The sequence below is a fragment of the Ochotona princeps genome, chromosome 25, assembly GCF_030435755.1.
Source record: "Ochotona princeps isolate mOchPri1 chromosome 25, mOchPri1.hap1, whole genome shotgun sequence".
Lineage (NCBI taxonomy): Eukaryota > Metazoa > Chordata > Mammalia > Lagomorpha > Ochotonidae > Ochotona > Ochotona princeps.
Genome location: NC_080856.1, coordinates 16,716,762 through 16,736,641, shown reverse-complemented (window position 1 = coordinate 16,736,641; position 19,880 = coordinate 16,716,762). Strand labels below are relative to the sequence as shown.

The window sequence follows — 19,880 nt, the reverse complement described above, 5'->3', positions numbered from 1 at the left end:
TTCCTTCAGTCCTACTTTGCTTGTCTTTTCTTCTAGCACTTGAATGATTTTATATTAAACATATAATCCTTTGGTCCATTTCAAATTTATCCTAATATACTAGATAAACTGGTAAGTTTTTGTCTGAAAGTGGTTTTTTTTCCCTCTCACTCTAATATTCAACTCAGAGCACTTTATCTCAGCAGCTACTTGATCTAATTTCCATTTGCAAAGCTTTGTGCATGCTTTAATTTTAAGCTACCAGTTAGCTTTCTTTTCTTACCACAATGAGAACACAAAATGTTTATTTCAAAGAATCAAATAAATAAAGCATGAGGAAAAAAGCTAATGATCATCATTTACATTTGGCCAGCCATTTTTTATCTTGTCCCTGTTTATCATGTATATATACAGTTTGTTTTCTAAAAGCACTTCCTGCTAATGCCCCATTTAGCTTGTATGCTTGTTGTTTCTTAAAATCAACAGCATTGATTTTCACCTTTATTTTCTCTTCAGATCTCTCCTAATTCATAAAGCCTTTAAATATTAACACTGCAGGAAGTTACCTCGACAGAATGCCCAGGAGGTGCTGAGGCCCATGCTGTCAGACGGGAACAGAGGCAGACAGAGCCGCTCGTTGCCAAGCCTCGTAGGGGAGCAGACACGCTAGCAGGTGACCCATTACAGTGCAGTGGGAGAAGTGCTAAAGCTGGGGACATGAAGAGCTCTATGAGAACAGATAGAGGACATGTTTCTCATATTTTGGTGTGTATGTGAAGGGAGGATCAGGGAACATTTAAATTCTAAATTGAGACTGGAAAGAGAAGTGTGTTATCCAGATGAAGGTGAGGATTGAGGATACAGACACATGTTTTCCGAGAACAGTGTGCGTGACTCAAGAGTTGAAGCACAAGAACAGGGATGTAAAAAGCAAAGGGAAAGCACGAGTGCAATGCAGACAGGCCAGGATCCAGAAAGTCCTGTCTGGCCTGCAGCTACAGCAGTGGGGAAGAGGCATCAGGGCACATTAGCTCTGCCTCGGGGACAGCTAGAGCAGTCACACATGGTTTTAAGAATTCAAGCTTGACCCAAGCATAAGAACCATGCTACAGAAAGAAGAAAGTAGCAGAATTTGAGTGATTCATAGGATTGGAACAACAAAACAAACTTGAGGAATCTCAAATCCTTGGGTCCTGCATCTATGTAAAAGACTGGGATCGGCTTTGTATCAGCTCAACTCTGGCCATTTTAGCCATCTGTGGAATCCATCATGGATGGAAGATCTCTCTCTGTGTCTCTCCTATTCTCTCTGTAACTCTATCTTTCAATAAAAATAAAATAAACCTTAAAAAAAATCTAAACCTCACACCTCATGTAAGGGACCACAGTCAAAACACAGGTGCATTAAAACTGCATAAAATTAGCTTCATGCTTCATGCCATGTAAAGTGTACATGAAACAGAAATGATTTTCCTTTTAACACCACAATCTTATCCCCAATATGCCCTAGGAGGTATATGCAAATATATAAGAATCTAATGAACAAAAAAACTAGAATAATTTTAGTCCCAACCATTTTGGTAAGGATACACAACCAGTATTAGAAAGTGATAATAGTGTTGGAGAAAAACAAAGTACATTGATTTGTGACATGATATTTTGGGAAGCTATCAAATCACAACAAAGAATTATGTTTTCATTTAAAAGAGTTCAAAATGGCTGTGTTTATTTTAATGTTTCTATTAAGATTATATATATATATATATATATATATATAAATATATATATATATATATATATAACTAGCAGGTTGTTTAACACATATTATCATCTGGAAACTCTAATGGGAAAAAAGTTGTTCTAGAAGTCCCTTTGGAAGTACCCATTACCAGTTAGAGCAGCAGATTTCCTGCAGGAGTTATTTTGAATTTTTATGGCTCAGCATTTTTACCATTTAAACAAAACAAATGTAATGTTTAACAAGTAATAGTGGACTCTATCTTCTAGAACTTTTTACTGAGTATAATCAGAAAGAACATGTTCTTCACTAAGAACATCTCCCTTTGAATATATTCTGCTAAAATATTACTTACTTACACAATCTGTCATATTATGTATAATCTTTAACTCTGCAGATGGTTGCACTTAATACTGCCTGTCTATAATTTGAACAAGTACTACAATATACTCAGGGACTATATGTGTTATAGAATTGGATAATTCTTTATAAACAACTTGCTTTGAAGTTTTTCCAAAGGAAGTTATTAAAGTAATAATGCTATCGGAAATAATAGACTACACTGAACGTGAAACATTAATGATATTTTTCTGCCAAACACTACATTTCCTTTCTTTTTTTAACATTTATTTATTTTTATTGGAAAGGCAGATATATAGAGAGGAGGAGTGACAGAGAGGAAGATCTTCCATCCGATGGCCCATTCCTCAAGCGGCCGCAATGGTTGGAGCTGAGCCAATCCAAAGCCAGGAGCTTCTTCCAGGTCTCCCACACGGGTGCAGGGTCCCAAGGCTTTGGGCCATCCTTGACTGCTTTCCCAGGCCACAGGCAGGGAGCTGGATGGGAAGTGGGGCCACCAGGATTAGAACCAGCACGTATATGAGATCCTCGCGCGCTCAAGGCGAGGACTTAAACCACTACACTATTGCGCCAGGCCCTACATTTCCTTTGCGTATCTTGGTTATTCAAACCAGCTAAGTCTTGTAAGATAAGAACTGAAACACACACACTGGATTTGGTAACTAAGACACAGGTCCTAGAGTTCTGGTGAAGCCAGTTAAGCACTGTCTTTGATGCTAGCATTCCATGTGGATGTCAGCTCAACTGCTAACTGTTCCACTTCCCAGCCCAGTTCCCTGTCACTGCACCTAGGGACGCAGCTGAAAATGACCCAAGCGTTTGAGCCCATGCACCCACATGGTACACCCGGAAGAAGTTTTTGGCGTCTGGAAGTTCTTTACTAGTATTTGTGACCATCTTGGGGGTGAACCAGTGAAAGAAAGATCTCTGTCTTTCCTTTCCTCTCTAACTCCGCCTTTGAAATAAACAAATAAGTCTTAAAAATAAAAAGGCTAGGTCCCGGCTTACCTTAACAACTTCAGCAGAATGGTGGAAGACAGCCAGATATAACCTGGTCTAGACACCACTAGTATGAAAATAAAGACTAAAAATATAAACTATTCTTTTGCAAAATGTAGATGAAGAGTGAGCACATAACAATTAAAGGAGAACACTGTAATCTTGTTTTAATTTTAATTAGATATGAAGCATTTGAATAAGTTTACACAGAAAGCAAAGAAATTGAAAGAGAAGAAATCAAAGATAGGAAATGGAGGAGTACAAACGAGACTGTAGGAGGAACATCAGTAGTCAGTGGTCCTGAACACAAAGAGGAAAGTCACTTTATCTTCTGAGGAAGAGGAGGAACAATGCTATTCTTTGGAAGAAGGTCAAGCAGACATGTTGGGGGTTGGCAGTGAGCAGAATTAAAAAGGCATGCAGAAACTACCAAAGGTCTGTAACGGCTAAGCCAAGTAAGAAAAGCCAATGACTCCAGGAAAGCAAATGTCAGCAGCACCATAAAATATTGTGAAATGCACTTTCAATTGTTGCTTCTAAAACCAGATGAAGGTCTTCTGGTCACAGTGGTTTAATGGAGACCAGATTTACCCTCACTCTTAAACAAGTGTATACAACATGTAATGGTTTTCAAGACTCCAAACAACATGCAATAAAGGCCAGTGATACTTGAGACAGGAAGCAAATGAGGGGAGGTCTATGGCTGTCCTTGGTTTACTTCCTCCAAGAGTTTCCTGGCAACAACACTGAAGGGAGAACAAACATGCTGACCCCTGCCAACCCCCGGAGCAGGAAAACAAAGCAACCAGAGAGCACAGGATGGTAAAGCCAGAAAGGAGACTGTGGCACACAAAGAAAATTCCAGAGATCTGCCAAGGACTCACTTCCAGTATTAATTAAACTACTGGTAAGTATGTGTATACATGGAAATTTTCAACACACTGAAGGGTTGTTGGAGGGAACATAACTTGTTATGGTAAAGATTTGGAATAGACTACGTTTCCTGAAGTCAGAAGAGAAAAACTTCATAATTCATACGGCACTTGGTAGGAGTCCAAGAAGAATCTTGCCACCAGGGTAGAAAATTATTAGCTTATTTTAACACTGCCTTTGTTATGTTATAAACTTTAAAACAAGATTCAATATGAACAAATTGAAGAACAGTCGGAAGACAAGAGCAAGCAGCACCAAAGAACGGAGAATTCTTAATACCTGCTATCTGATAAAAATGACTTCATACTCAGAAAAGGGGGAAAACACAACTCACGATGAGAAGAAAATCAATCAAACCAGACGTCGAATCTGAGACAAAAGTTAGAACGAGAAGACAAGCAGAGTTCTCTCCCAGGCCTATACCCCAGAGATCTCGTGATCTGTTGGGATGGAGTGTACTTCGTATAATTTCTACTATAGAAAAACGAGCAGTGTCAGGTGTGACTGAATCGAATCCTACTGACCCCAAAATAATATTCAAAATACAAATAAAAGTGCTCATTGGACAATGAAAATGACAATAACAACTCTGTGATATTAAAGTTTGTAAAGTGATAAAGGATAATTTAAATTAAGACTGACACTCGACAACAGATCATTGCACAGCCATAGATGAGCTGTTTGCTTTTGACCTAAACAACAGATCTTTCTTTCTGACAGACCTGGAGGTGACAGGTCCAAGATCAGGACTCTGGCAGGGTTGCATTTCTCCTCTGGAATCCTTGATGATCATCTCTTTGCTAACACAGAGAAAACTGCTAGCACTAGCTGTCCCTTCTAAGAACAGTGCTACTGTATATTCAGAGCACCGCTCTTAGGACTTTGCTTAATCTGAATTATTTCCACAGAAAGATCTATCTCCAAATACAAGGAGACTTCATCCAGTTCAAGGAAAATGGGCATTAATAATAGAGAAAAAATTTAAAGCTTTTTTTTTTTTAAATTTCTCAACATAAGCTCCATCCAGGAGAGGATGTTTTCACATGCAATGACCCCCAGGCATTTAATCTATTTCCAAGAAAGAGGGTCCTTACGGTCAGGTTAGACCGACGGGAGCAGCCCTTTCCTCATCTCTCCCCACTTTCCCCAGATACAGGAAGTATAAAGGACATTGTAAACAATTTTCTCATCTACTTTCTCCCATTCCTCTCCACTTCCACCCTAACCAGTGGTCCACATGGGCATGCTTCCTTCCCAATAATGCAAACATCAAAAATAGAGTAAAAAAAGAGGGTCCTAGGAATTTAACTATGTCAATGAAAAACTTTTTTTAAAAAAAAATATGATTAACTAAAGAAAAATAGATGTCCTTTTAAGGAGTTTTTAAGATCATGAAATAAAAAGAAGGTAAAAGGTGCCACATCGAGAACATAAGGGAGAAGCATAGGATTTCCCATCAGACTCCTGCAAACTGGCCCTTATTGAACAGGAGGCAAGAGCAGGCGCATCTCAGGGTGGGGCAGGACTCCTGGGGAAGCCCTCCCAGGCATTTTCCTGCTGGGGTAGATGTTGTCAAAACACTTCACAAAGCAGATGTGATCATTTTTCAGCCCTCCAGAAAGTCAATAAGCAAAATGTCTTGAGTCTCCCCAAAAAACCTGTTGCCATGTCCTTCATTCCTCACTGTACGCTCTCGATTTAACTGGACTAGTTTCACTTCGTGGCAGCCATTTTTTGGAGTCTGCTTTGTCTTCAAGATCACATAGCAAAACCAAGTGTCACCTCTTAAAATCTGTCAAGGAAATGCTTTAGGAACACAATCCCATTTGTTCAAAGTTCTGCTCTAATTGCAGTTGACTACATGGAACAGTTTTGACACACAATGAACAGAAAGTTTGTTCATTACTCTCATAATTAAACTTTCATTGAAAAGCAAGTAACAACTTCAAGAGCAGAAAGCCACTAAAGAGCTATCTTTATGTATATACTTCAAGTATCCTTTACCTAATGAATGCAAATATATATCCAATTTTTGAATACTCCTATTTCCAGATATATAATGAGGCTTTTTGGTATAGGACCCAAGTGGTAACCTGAGATGCATTTGTTTCAGGAACACTGTTATCCACAGAGCCCTAGTATAATCTGATAGCATATTTCTAGTGTGCCTGTATTTTGAATGTGACCTGGTCAAAGAGAACAGAGGGAGCACTTTGCACTTTGGGCCCCATGTTGGTGTTCAAAAAGGTAGGCAACGCCACAGCAGAACAGGTTGTCATCGTCTGCAATGCTGGCATCCCATTCAGACACCAGTTCAACACTCAGCTGCTCCACTTGCAATACAGTTCCCTGCTAATATGCCTGGGAAAGCAGCAAAGATGGCCTAGGTGCTTGGGCCCCTGCACCCAGGTGCAAGACCTGAAAGAAATTCCTGGCTACTGCGGCCATTTGGGGAATGAACAAGTGGACAGAAAACTTTTATCTTTCTCTCTCTATAATTCTGTTTTGTAAATACATAAATCTTAAATATTTTTTTAATTAAAAAAAGTTCAGAACTATGGAACATCTCAGAGTTTTAGATTAGGGATGCTCAATCTGCAACACTGAATGTTGAAAATTTACCACCGAAAATAATTTCATGAATTTTAAATTCCAAACACACTTGTCATGTTCTAAGCATGTTCCTTTGGTTACAAAAACTGTAACAATTATTTAGTCAAAGTGATATGTATATAGTATTTCATAACATTTAAACAGTTTTATATTTGAGAAAGTGATAAACTGAATGCGGAATGTGACCTGAACACTATATACTTAATGAGAAAAGTTTAATTCACTAATCTAAAGAAATTTTAGAAAAGAAAAACAGTAATGAGAAGAAAGGAGATAATAGCTATAAGAGGAGGAAAAATAAAATTGAAAACAGAAAGATTTTTTTTTTTTAAACAGATGTATTTATTTGAAAGGCAGAGATTCTGAGGAAGGGAGGGAGGGATGGACAGGAGTTCCAGGCTCCCGGCTTCGGCCCGGCCCAGCACTAGCTATTGCAGTCAACCTGGGTAGTGAACCAATGGATGGAAAATTGTCTGTTTTTTTCTTTCTCTCTCTTTGCAAATCCATCTTTAAAATGAAAGAAATACATCTTTAAAAACAACAAAATTCAAGAGTTCTAAAATAATTTATGGGGGGGGTGCTATAATATAGCACAAGTCTCTGCCAGTGGCATTGGCAATTCATATGGGCTCTAGCTCAAGTCCCGGCTGCTCCACTTGTCATCTAGCTCCCTGTCGGTGCACTAGGGGAGCAGCAGAAGACGGCTCACGTCCTGGGGCCCCTGTACCCAAACGCGAGATTAGGAATAAGCTCCTGGTTCCTGGTTTCAGGCCAGCTCAGCTCTGGTCCTTGTAGCCTTCTGGAGGATGACCCAGGGGATGACCCAGGGGATGGAAGATCTATCTCTCTTTCTCTCTAAATTTTTTTTTTTTAAAAAAAAAAACATTTGGTAAAATGAAATGGAAAATTTCCTTGAAATTTCAAAATTTCAAATTTTAAAGTAATTGAAAAACTAAAATCAATTTTCAAAATAGTGAACTTACAGTTGGTTGCTGTATGGAATTGAGAAGAGAGTGCCTGAGTAACTGAATTCCAAAACTTGTATAAAATTTCAGGCTGTCCATCCTACAAATTAAAAAGAAAAAGGTTAAGTTCAAGTTTTCAAAGAAAGTATAACAGATACTCTACAATATTAAAAAACAAAAACTTAGAAGATTTATATAAATGAAAAATTTTAGACACCAAATTCTCAAACAATGAAATTATGAAGTCAAGTAGAAAACACAGATGAATCACTTTGTTTCAGGTTCGAGTGATCTTTCACTATCTTATTCTGCTACTTGCTATCTGTGTGATCTTGGGCAAGTTGCTTAGCTACTGAGCGCCTTCATTTTCTCGTTAATGAATGATAATAAATAGCTATTATAATTACTCCTATCATCCATCACCTATGACATGCACAAGGCAATGTGGATGACCATACACAAGGAGACAAGTGATTCTTAGATCAGGAATGACTAATGGGGCTGGTCAGTTAGACGGCCGCTTGCAACACTGGGTCCCTTAGGAGGGTGCTGGCTTAAAACTCCGCTGTTCCACTTCTGATTGTCTGGGAAAGCTGCAGAAGGTAACCCAAGAGCCTTGGCCCTGCCCCTCAGGTGGGAGAACCAGGCAGGGCTGCCAGCTCCTCTTGGGATAGCCTGGCCCAGCATAGACTGCAGTGGCCACTTCACGAGCCAACACAGAATAGAAGATCTCTCTTTGCCTGCCTACTTCTCATTATTTTGGTCACTTTGCCTTTTTAAATAAAGAATCTTCAAAAACAAATACCAGGAAATAATTCACTGCTACAAAACATAATAGTTGTAACCTAATATAGATTTTACAAATCATGGAAATTGCTACTGCTCAGTTTAGCATGATCCTTTGACTTTGAGTATATGTTTTGAAATAATTATTAAAATAAAGACCAAATATTAATACTAGTACCACTTATAATAAAAAGATAAAGTACTTAAATACTGTTAAAAAGGAAATAATATCCAGAAATTTAAACCAAGCATGTTAAGGAATTTCTGTTATATTACATCAAAGTATTCATAAATAAAATAAAGCAACTATCCAAATATTACTATTGTCATAAAATGAACTGTAACTTTAGATATAGAAGTGAAGATAATACCCATGAAAAATACTGATTTATGGCTTTTTTCCTCTGGTCATAACTCCATTTCATTATAACTTGTTTATTTCATAATTTCAGGGCAGCTGAAGTTACTCAAATGAGAATTTTATTACATAAAAAATGCAAATAAATGAAGGCTGACATTTTGGCACTGTGGTATAACATATTAAGCTGCCATGTGCACTTCTAAGATTCCATAGTAAAGTGCCTGAGTCCCTAGTTGCTCCACTTCTGATCTGGTTCCCAGTTAATGCACCTGGGAAGGAAGCAGAAGATGGCCAAAGTATTTGGGCCCCTGCTGCTCATGTGTATGACCCAGATGGAGTTCCAGGCTCATGGCTTTGCCCTGGGGTTTTCAGCCATCTGGGGAGTGATGCAGAGTGTGGAAGATTCTTTTCTGTCTCTGTTACTCTGCCTTTTAAATAAATAAAGCAGTTAAAGTCCTCACCTTGAATATGCTGGGATCCCATATGGTCGCGGTTCTAATCCTGGAGGCCCTACTTCCCATCCAGCTCCCTGCCTGTGGCCTGGGAAAGCAGTTGAGGGTAGCCTAAAGCCTTGGAACCCTGAACCCGCATGGGAGACCCAAAAGAAGCTCCTGGCTCCTGATTGGCGCAGCACTGGCAGTTGTGGTCACTTGGGGAGTGAATCATAGGAAGGAAGATCTTCCTCTCTGTCTCTCCTCCTCTCTGTATATCCAATAAAAATAAATAAAATCTTACAATATTTTCTCATTCTTCTCATTCTCTTTCCTTTCATTCATTTCTCTCTCTTTTCCTCCCTTCCCCCTCTCTTTCTTTCTATTTATTTGAAAGGCAGATTTCATAGAGAGAGAAGAGACACAGAGAGAAGTTATTCCATCTTGTGGTTCAATCCTCAAATAGTTGCAATAGCCAGAGCTGAACTGGTCTGGGGCCAAGAGCCAGGAGATTCTTCTGGGTCGCCCACAACCAGGATTTGGTCCATCCTCTGATGCTTTCCCAACCCACAAGCAGCGAGCTGGATGAGCAGCAGAGCAGCTGCAACACAAACCAGTACCAATATGGGACGCCAGCACTACAGGCCAAGGATTAGCCTGCACTACATTGGTCCCAAGGATCATTTCTTATATAATAATCAGAAAATACATTCAGCTTCCTGAATATATTGTTTCACAAATGTTGTAGTGGATATCTTTGATATACCACAAAAATATAATAATATATTACAGACAAGATGAAGGACAAAAGTCACATAATTATCTTAATATAGAAAAGACACTGGGAGAATCAAGATGGTAGAATAGGGTAAGGACACGTTTAAACAGAGAATCATTAGTCAGGGTGAAGCAGAAAGGGCACATTCCAGCAAAAAGGAAAGGACAGGCCGACGGCAGAGGGGCATCTGGAGACTGGCATGGGAAAGCAGCGGAGACAATTGAATGGTGTTGCAGTGACTAGCTAGCCCAGTGGCAGTCAACAAGCAGCGATCTGAGCTGCATTGGCTGCTAGAGCTCCACCAGCAGCCAGGTGGGAAGCAGAGTTCACTGGGAGCTCAGAAGGTGAACCCAAGCAAAGAACTGCCCATCCTACCAATTCATTTGAATCAACCAGGAACAGACACACAGCACCAGACCTCAAGCAGGTGTTGCAGGAACAAGGTGGATTTCGCAGCCCAGATCCCCACCAGAGCCGCACTGGGAGCCATATTGTGCGGTGAGGCAAAGGCTTTACCAAGCAAAGCTTTCTTTTATCTTCGAAAATGAAATAAAATTCTTCTGCAGTAAAGAAATGCTCAAAGAAATATGGCTCTTCCAAACCTGCCCTATAAATGATACTTAAAATTCTCCTGACAGAGAAAAGAAATAGCACCCATTAAAACCAAAGGCAAATGTGGAGAACATTCCAGGAAAATAACAGAACATTAAACCAAACAATGAACAGCCCATTGCTAAAGTGACAAGATCAAATTACCTATTCATAACAGTCCTGAATGTAAATAGATTAATCAATCAAATAACAAATCAGTGGACTGGATCAAAAAATAAACCCCACTGCCTACAGGAGACACATCTCACCAACAAACATCAGCAGAAACTCTATCTCAGGGATTTTGATGTTTTTGCTTTTGTTTTCATTTCTTTAAAGTAGGTTTTTTTTTCTCATATTAAATTTTTCACTAACAGGTCATACAGTAGCATCATTTTCTTCAAGTAGGTTCTTGAATTTCATTTCTTCAGTGAAACATTAGTAATTCATGACAAAGTTATAAATTTCATGGCACTGTGAATTTCTTTTTTTCTTCCTGTTGTTGATTATGCTTTGTGGCTTTTCATTTAAGAGGATGTATAGTAACTGTGTAATGGAGTCTATCATAGCCAGATGTTAGGATACAATGCGGTATGCATCTCTACTTCCAGATCAAAGATGGATTTCAAATGAAACTGTTACATCTTAACAATAGAATGCTGGGCTCTCTGCCATGTCCATGCCCACAATGATGGACATATGACTGTTTATGAAGAGCTATGGGCTAAGGAGTTGATTAGCGCTCACTGGGCTGGGCAGGAAAAAGAACTGGGCTTGTGGGTAAAAACACCTAGACTAATTGGACTCATCTGTATCCAATATCCTGGCTAAATTAGGACTTTGGGGAAGAATATATAAGGAGAGGTGAAGGGGCAATAAAAAGAGACTTCGCAAAGACTTCTACCATCACTGGTCTCCTGTCGGTGCTTCATCCCCAAACCTTCTCCCTGCCCACGTTACTGGCTCTGCTGGTCGGAGCAGTATAGGAAATCTCAGAGCCTAGGGAACTGTATCATCAAATAATAAATAGGAAAAAAAGACAAGACAGTGGACAAAATTCAATATCCTTTCTCAACAAATTGGAACTGTAAGGAAATTACATAAAGGCACCAAAAGGCACATATCAAGAGAGAACATGGCTACCATCATATGAATCAATACAAAAAAAGAAAAGCTTTCCTTTAGGATTAAGAAGAAAGGAGGAGACCTGTTCTCACTAGTTCTACTTAGCATCATCATGGAAGTCCAGTCAAAGCAATCTTGCAAGAAACATAAATACAAGGCATCCCAACTAGAAAGGAAGGCAAGATTGTATCTGTTCCTACATTACATCATCAATTACAGAGAAAACCCTACAGCTTCCACACAAAAAACTGTTAATTCAGCAAAACTGCAGTATACAAAATCAACAAATATAAATGAGCTATGCTTCAGTGTACAACACTGAACAATGAAAAAGAAATAAAAACAAATCTCATTTATAATGGCATCAAAAAGAATAAATGCTTAGGATAAATTTAACAAGGCAAAAGACCTGCGAAGTAAGAACAAAAAGTATGTCTGAAATAAATGAAAGACATTTTCTATTCACAGATAAGATATACTATAGTTATGCAATATCTGTACTTGCCAATGTCACAGACACTGCAATCTGTATTAAAAATCAATGGCATTTTAGGCAGAAATAAGTAGAAAAATAAATTTTAAAGTTTATATAGAAGTTAAATGGACCTGAAACAATAAAAACAATCTTGAAAAAAAAAAAGTTCAAGGCCTTTGATTTCTCAACTTCAAAATATACTACAGGGACCAGTGCCATGGTACAGCAAGCTAAGACTCTGCCCTGTGGCGCTGGCATCCTCTACGGGCACTGGTTCAAGTCTCAGTTGTTCCACTTCCAATCTAGCTGCCTAATCACGGCCTGAGGAAGCAGCAGAGGATGGCCCAAGTGAACCTGGCTCCAGCTTTGGATCAGCCCAGGTCTGCCTGTTATGGCTATTTGGGAAATGAACTAGCAGATGAAAAACCTGTGTTTCTCCTTCTTTCTCTATAGCTCTACTTTTCAAGTAAATAATTAAAAAAAAAATACATCTTTACACAAAATACCATAAAGCCACAATAAACAAAACAGCATGGTATTAGCATAACAGAAATTCCCACACAATTGTACAGGGTCACTTTATCTTTAAGACCAGTGCTGTGTATGAAAAGGACAGTATTTTTAAAAAATTACTGGAAAAACTAGGTATACAAAAGGACAAAGGTGAATCCTTGCCTCACACTACACATATAAACTAACTCAAAATTACTCAGGGGAGTGAATATAAGATCTAGAATTATAAAGCTCCTACAGGAGAATGTAGGGAAACAGCAATGATTCAACTTACTAATAATTTTGGAGTATAACACGAAAAACATAGGGATCAAATACTTGACTCAGCTCTTCCTCATTCCTTCCTGTCTCTGGCCTCCAGTCTTTGTAGCTCTGAAAGAAAAACCCAATCGGGCACTAAACCAGAATCCTAATGTCACTTGGGTCATCATCTGCTGCCTCCCAGGCACTTTAGAGAGAAGCTAGGTCAAAGGCAGAGGCACATGCCAGCTGACACCAGGCATTTAAAAACAGGATGCAGACATGCCAAGCAGCAGTTTCATATGCTCCTCCACAACAGTCATCCTTATTTTCTTTTCTCCTTATAGAGTGAGGAAAATGGGGATCTGTGCAGATTACCTGAGCAGAAACACTGGATGATTAATTTAATAGATACCTTAGTGTTAAGCGATCATTTAAAATTTCCTTTTAAAATGATTTATCTATATAAAAGGTAAAGAGACAAACCTCTCTATTGCCCACTTGCTGGTTTATACTACAGAACAGCTGAGGCTAGCCTAGGCCAACGGCAGCAGAACAGAACCCAACCCACATCTCCCACATGGCAGGGTGCAGGGACACCAACACCCAACCAGCATTGGCTGCCTCCTTGGCTGCACATCAGCAGGAAGCTGGAGTCAAAAGCAGAACCAAGACCCAAGCTCAGGTACTCTGATGTGAGATGCAGGCTTCCGACACAGCACTTGGACAATTTTGTCAAATGTCTGTCCCTATTTTGAATTTCCATTTCGGGGACACACAGAATGAGACAGTGAGATAAATATGCACACAGAGAAAGAGACCGAGGCAGACAGAAGGGAATAAGCTCCCACCTGCTGATGCTCTCCCCCAGTGTCCACAATGGCCAAGGGTGGCTGGCCTGAAGCTGTCAGGAACTCAGTCCAGATCTCCCACATGGATAGCAGGAAGCCAACCACTCTGCAGTATCACTACTGATGCTCAGAGTCCACCTGAGCAGGAAGCCTAGGCAGACGCTGACCCCACACTGATATGGAGGCAGTACCAGCAGCCTGCTTACTAGACCCAGTGTCTGCCCCTCAAATAATCTTCATATTGGTGACATAAATCCTACTTAGGCAACTCTCAAATTAAACAATACGGGTGAATGGCATTGTGGCACATTATGTTGACAACTGGGATACCCATATACCATTCTGGAGAACCTCAATTCTCTGGTATTGAACCAGCTTCCTGCTAAGGGCCCTAGGAAGGAAGGGCATGACTGTTCAAGGATTTGAGTTACTGCCATCCACATGGTACATCCGGAGGGAGTTCACCTTTGCCCCGACCTAGCTCTTCGAGTTGTACACACCTGGGGGACTGTGCTGGGTGAGGGTCACTATCCCTCCCTTTGTCACTCTGCCTTTCAAGTAAGTCCGTACATCTGTTTTTTAAACATAAGAGTATTTTAAAGTAATTTTTTGTAACAAAAATGCAAATAAGATTGTTTTATTTAGGTGTGCTACTTATTGAGTTAATTATACATTCTCTGAGAATACCCAGGTCATTTCAAATTTGAAATTCGGTGGAAATTTAACAGAAACGTTCTTCTATATTCCATTACGCATCATACTTGACTGGAATGAACTTAAAGAATGTCAATTCACTTATTTTTTTCTATGGTGTTTGCTTTCTGATGTGATTTTTAAACAGATTTTTATTCTATTTATGGACGTAATTTTTGCCTTTTAGTAAAATGCTACAACTAAAATTGTCTAAGTAATAGGCTGTTCTTCCTTTCATCATCTTATTTTCAGCTTTCTGTTTCCTTTGTTTTCTGTTTGTTCTAAGTTTGTTTTTGTTTGCTTTTATCTTCGCTTGCAGCTTGAGTGCTACAGATTCTCATTTCAATTTTATCAAAGGGTACATTTGCCTCTCCCCCCACAAATAGTTGTAACATCTTATGACATCCTATTTCTCACTTTTCAAAGGCAAAAACGAAGATATATCTTCTGAATCTACTGAAGAGGAAAAAACTAATTTAGAATTCCAAGCATCAAGAATTTATAAATTTGATCAAACTCAATATAAAGATCTGAGCATGCTAACATATAATTGTTTCCTAAGTAAGTACTGATTTTTTAGGATGAGCCTTGAAGTCAAGCTCAAACAACTGTCACTTTAACAGTGTTGGGGAATTAATACAATATAGACTCATTCATTATTGGGATCACAAGAGAATAATTAGCTCAGGAACAATTAAGGGAGTGATGACTGCTTAACTTGGGACATGCTTGGAGTGCAGTTGTTTACAACATAAATACTGAACAATAATTCTGATTACTGTAAATATCTTTAAAAATATATCTGCTGAATTGCTTATTGCTGGAAACAGAATACAAACATAATGAAATGGACCTCTGTACTTCCAAGCATACCTGACTAGCCAATGCTCTGCACATCACTAAATTGTGCCAACTATACTTAGGGCTCTTACAACACTGTCTTATCATTCTTTTGAAGGTGTTATATGTATATACACAATTAACCATAAATTACTTCAAGTCACAACATCTTTCTATGCTCATAAAAGTAGCAAAGTAGATTTTTGGAAGTAATAGGAATACTTCAAGGCATTTCAGAAATACCAAAATAAAGAAAAAAATGAGGCTAGCACCGTTGCCTAGTAGGGTAAGCTTCCAACTATGGTGTATGCATCCCATATGGGCACTAGTAGTATCCTGGCTGCTCCACTTCCAATCCAGCTCCCTGTTCATAGCCTAGGAAAGCAGCAGAGTTTGGTCCATGTGCTCAGGGCCCAAACCCACGTGGAAAACCTGGAAGAGGCTCTTGGCTTCAGATTGGTTCATCACCAGGTGCTGTGGCCATTTGGCGAGTGAACCAGCAGATGGAAGATTTCTCTCTATCCCCCACACAATTTATTTCATATTGTCAAAGAGATGAAACATTCGTTTAAATTATCAAATATTATAAAAAAATCTGTCAAGTGCTATTCATATAACTCACTGAGTTAAAATATGAAAATATGAAAATAAAGATCATGTTAATGCTTCATGTGCTTCTAATATTAAGCAAAAATAAGTCAACTGGGTCTGAATAATCCAAATAGATTTTAACTGAAATACTGTTTGTTATTAAACCATTTACAATCTACACCTCAATATTGTCCTAGTTTCATTAAGTTCAATGCAATCATGTGATTAACTCAACTTTTCAAGGAAATAATGCTATTTCAAATAACTTCTTAGTCTGATTTCATAGACATTGTAACATAATTCTAGCTTTAGAAAATGAAATTTGAACCTTTGTCAAAGACTAATATAAGCTCTTAATAAAAATAAGAGCACTGTCACTGTGGTGCTACAAGTTGAGTTTCTGCCTGTGATGCCGGCATCCCAAATGGGTGCTGGTCTGAGACCCTGCTGCTCAGCTTCTGACTCAGCCCCCTGCTAATGCATCTGAGAAAGCAGCAGAAGACGGCCCACATGCCTGGGCCTCTGCAGCCACTTGGGAGACCTGGAAGAAGCTCCTGGTTCTTGGTATGAGAGCGGCCAGCTGCAGCTCATGTGGACACTGGGGAGTGAACCAACCGACAGAAGGTATCACTCTTTTTGTCTCTCCTTCTCTCTCTCTAACTCATCCTGATAAATAAACTTAAAAAAAGCAATTACATGTCACACACACAAGCAGAATATAATAAAACATTCAGGAATAGTATAACATTTTTGATTGAATCTATTAGTGTTGTCTTCCACTTTGTTTTTGTGACTGATTTTGACAGAGCTAACTGTATACACAGAAATACAAAGTAACTTCAACATAATGCAGAACTTCCATAGCAGATACTTAGTGTCTCCATGTTCACAACAGAGAATTGACCACCGCTTTCCTTGCTTATGTAGATCTGACAGGGTTTTTTTGTTTTTTGTTTTTTTGTTATTTTGCTGCAGACAGAATTAAGTCTAAACTTCTGGCTAACTTTTTGCATGTGGTATACTGTGAAGTCAGATAACCTTCACGTAAAACCAAAGTCTGCCACGTACTGGCTTTGTGATCTGGGTTGGGTGGGGCACCCCATGTTTCTGAGCTTTGATTTCCTCAGGTAAACAGGGATCATGACATGATACATAATTTACTGTTATGAAGAATCAGGATTACTTGAGCTTGATCTTAAAGTAAGATTGGAGTTCACCATACAGATGGAGAAAACGGTGAACTGAAAGGATTCCAGATGGAGAGGAACAGGAGAGGAGGAGGAGATAAGAATGGAAAGCAAAAGAAAGGTCAGCTCAAGGTACATATCAATTCACTTTTATAACTACTTAGAGGTATTCATGAGAGAACACAACCAAGCCTGGAAAATCACCGATCATAATGTGGAAGATAAGCAGTCTGAAGGCCACAAGGTGAGTAGGGGGTATTCTACCACAACAGTAATCAGGGCAAACAAAACCCAAGCTGATGGCACCTGACGAAGGAGCTGCCTATGCATTCAGGAAGGAGTCAGACCAACAGGCACCTTTGTGAAGGAGCGAGAGAGAGAAATTTCTCAATCAAAACTAACCTCAGAGGGAGCAGCAATTTAGCTGAAAAAGATGAGCTTATGTAGATTTGTACTTGAGGAACCAGAGAAGCACCCAAGTAGAGATGCTCATAGTGGATATAAACTTTCTGGTTAACAGAAAGCCCCAGGCTAGCAAAGTAGAATTAAGTGTCTTCAACATTTGGTATTAGGAATATGATCCAAGAAAAATAACATTATTTAAAGGTTAGTAGGGCAGGTATTTCAAAGTGGGAAGAATAAGGAGGGAAAACAGTTATTTAAAGATTGAAAAAAAAAAAAGGTTGAACCTGGATGATGGGCAGGCAGTCCTGAATGAGTGCTTCAGGGCCCGGCATGGTAGCCTAGTGGCTAAAGTCTTCACCTTGCATGCGCTAGGATCCCATTTGGGTGCTGGTTTGTTTCCCGGTGGCCCTGCTTCCCATCCAGCTCCCTGTTTGTGGCCTGGCAAAGCAGCAGAAGATGGCTCGAAAGCTTTCGGACCCTGCACCTGCATGGGAGACCCAGGAGAAGCTCCTGGCTTCGAATCCAGCTCAGCTCTGGCCGTTGCAGCCACTTGGGGAGAGAACCAATGGACAGAGGATCTCTCTGTATCTCCTCCTCTTTGTAAATTTGCCTTTCCAATAAAAATAGATAAATCTTTTTTTAATAGGCTTATAAAGGAGAAGAAAAAAATAAATGGCTGCTTTAATTCTATAGTTATTCAGTATATTTTTTAAATTTGAGAAATGTCTTAAGAAGGAGAGGTGGGCAGCAGAAGAGAAATCAGTGAGAGAATTCATTACAGTGAGATTCCTGAGGAAGGAAAGAATTAAAGCACGAGTTGTCAACTACCTCCAAAGGATAAAGTCAAACAGGGTGTAAGGATCTGGGAGCAGGACTAGGTCCCTGGGTCTTTGGACTGACCTGGGCAAGAACTGTTTGGGTAAAGTCAAAAATTGCTTTTGGTAGGCTGGGGTATAGAGTATAAAATAAAAAGAAACAGAGTAAAAGATAGCTAACTGGGTGTGAAAGAACAAGTTGGGAGAGAAGGAGAGACAGAACCAAGGGCTTTTGTTATTTAACTGTAGACCGCAGAAAAGAAGGAAGGGAAACAGGCTGACACAGGAGTAAACAGAGAGGTGGGAAGGCAGGGAAAACACACACAACCAAACAGAAGCAGAGGGATCAGAGAGGGGAAGGTACAACCTTCCTGCTACCATTTTGACTGAACGGGAAGAAAGGGATTAGCCACTGGATTTTTTGTTCTATCACCAAGCATTTCTAAGAAGTGCAAGAAGTCAGAGGGAGGCAGAGGGAACAAAGCCAAGATCAAAAGCAAAGAGGATGTAAAAGCTTGGCAGAAGGTCTGCATGGAGATCTCTGTGGAGAGATGGTAAAAAGGAAGCCTGATCAAAGAAACCAAGTTGATATGAATTTTAAATTGGCTCTTAATCATCTCCTGGACCAAGAGCAGAGCGATCCCGGCAAAGCAAATACAAGCCAAAGAAAAGAAATTCTTGTGGCTGAAAAACAGCCTTCAAGAGAAACGTTATGTTGCGAGTGATTATCAAGAAGAAAATAAAGAAATTAAATAGGAACAGTACCAAAAAAAAAAAAAACCCACAAAACAGAATGACAAATTTTATACAAACAAAAGAATCTCAGTTAGTATCAAAATGCTGCCTTTTATACATCTATTGTTCATAGAGAAAAAAAAATCCTGGGATAGTCTATTTTTGTTTGAAAAAATAGAAGCTTGTACTAAAGTAGCAGGTTAGATAGTGAAAAATAATCAGATTTTTAAATACATTTTGAAGATGGAACAAACAGGACTTGTTCAATTCAACAGACATTTAACAAAATGTGTAGGAAAGTTACCTTGCATGAAAGGAATAAATATGCCGCTTCTTTTTAATTTCGTGGCAGAATAATACAGTTAATATAAATGCTAATTCTAAACAAAAAGCCTATTCTAGCTGTAAAAAATTCAGTACTGACAGACCAGCATTGTGGTATGACAGGTTAAGGCTGTGACATTCCTTACAAATGCTGGTTTCAGAACAGGCAGCTCTGGGAAAGCATTGAAAGATGACCCGAATACATGGGCCCTTGCAACCATGTGGACCACCTGGAAGAAATTCCAGGCTTCTGGCTTCCCCCTGACACAGTCCCAGCCGTATGGCCATTTGAGGAGAGAACCAGTGGATGGAAGATCTCTGTAACTCCATCTTTCATATAAATAAGAAACAAGCCTTTTTTAAAAATTAGTATTTTTTGGCATATATGTCAAGCCTCTACTTGCAGCACTGGTATCCAACATGGGCACTGCTTCATGCCCTGGGTCCTCCATTTCCCATCCAGCTCCCTTCTTATAACCTGGGAAAGCAGTAGAGGATGGCCTGAAGCATTGGGACCCTGCACCTGCGTGGGAGACTCAGAAGAGGCTCCTG

The 19,880-nt window shown here is 39.4% G+C and overlaps 1 protein-coding gene across 1 annotated transcript in view; it reads right to left on the bottom strand.

Moving 5' to 3' along the window:
* Positions 1-19,880, bottom strand: part of COG5 (component of oligomeric golgi complex 5) — a 254,069-nt gene that overhangs the window by 71,914 nt on the left and 162,275 nt on the right. Inside the window, exon 11 of the mRNA XM_004598593.4 lies at positions 7,606-7,687. Coding sequence (XP_004598650.2) covers positions 7,606-7,687 — 82 coding nt within the window. The remainder of the gene's footprint in view (positions 1-7,605; positions 7,688-19,880) is intronic.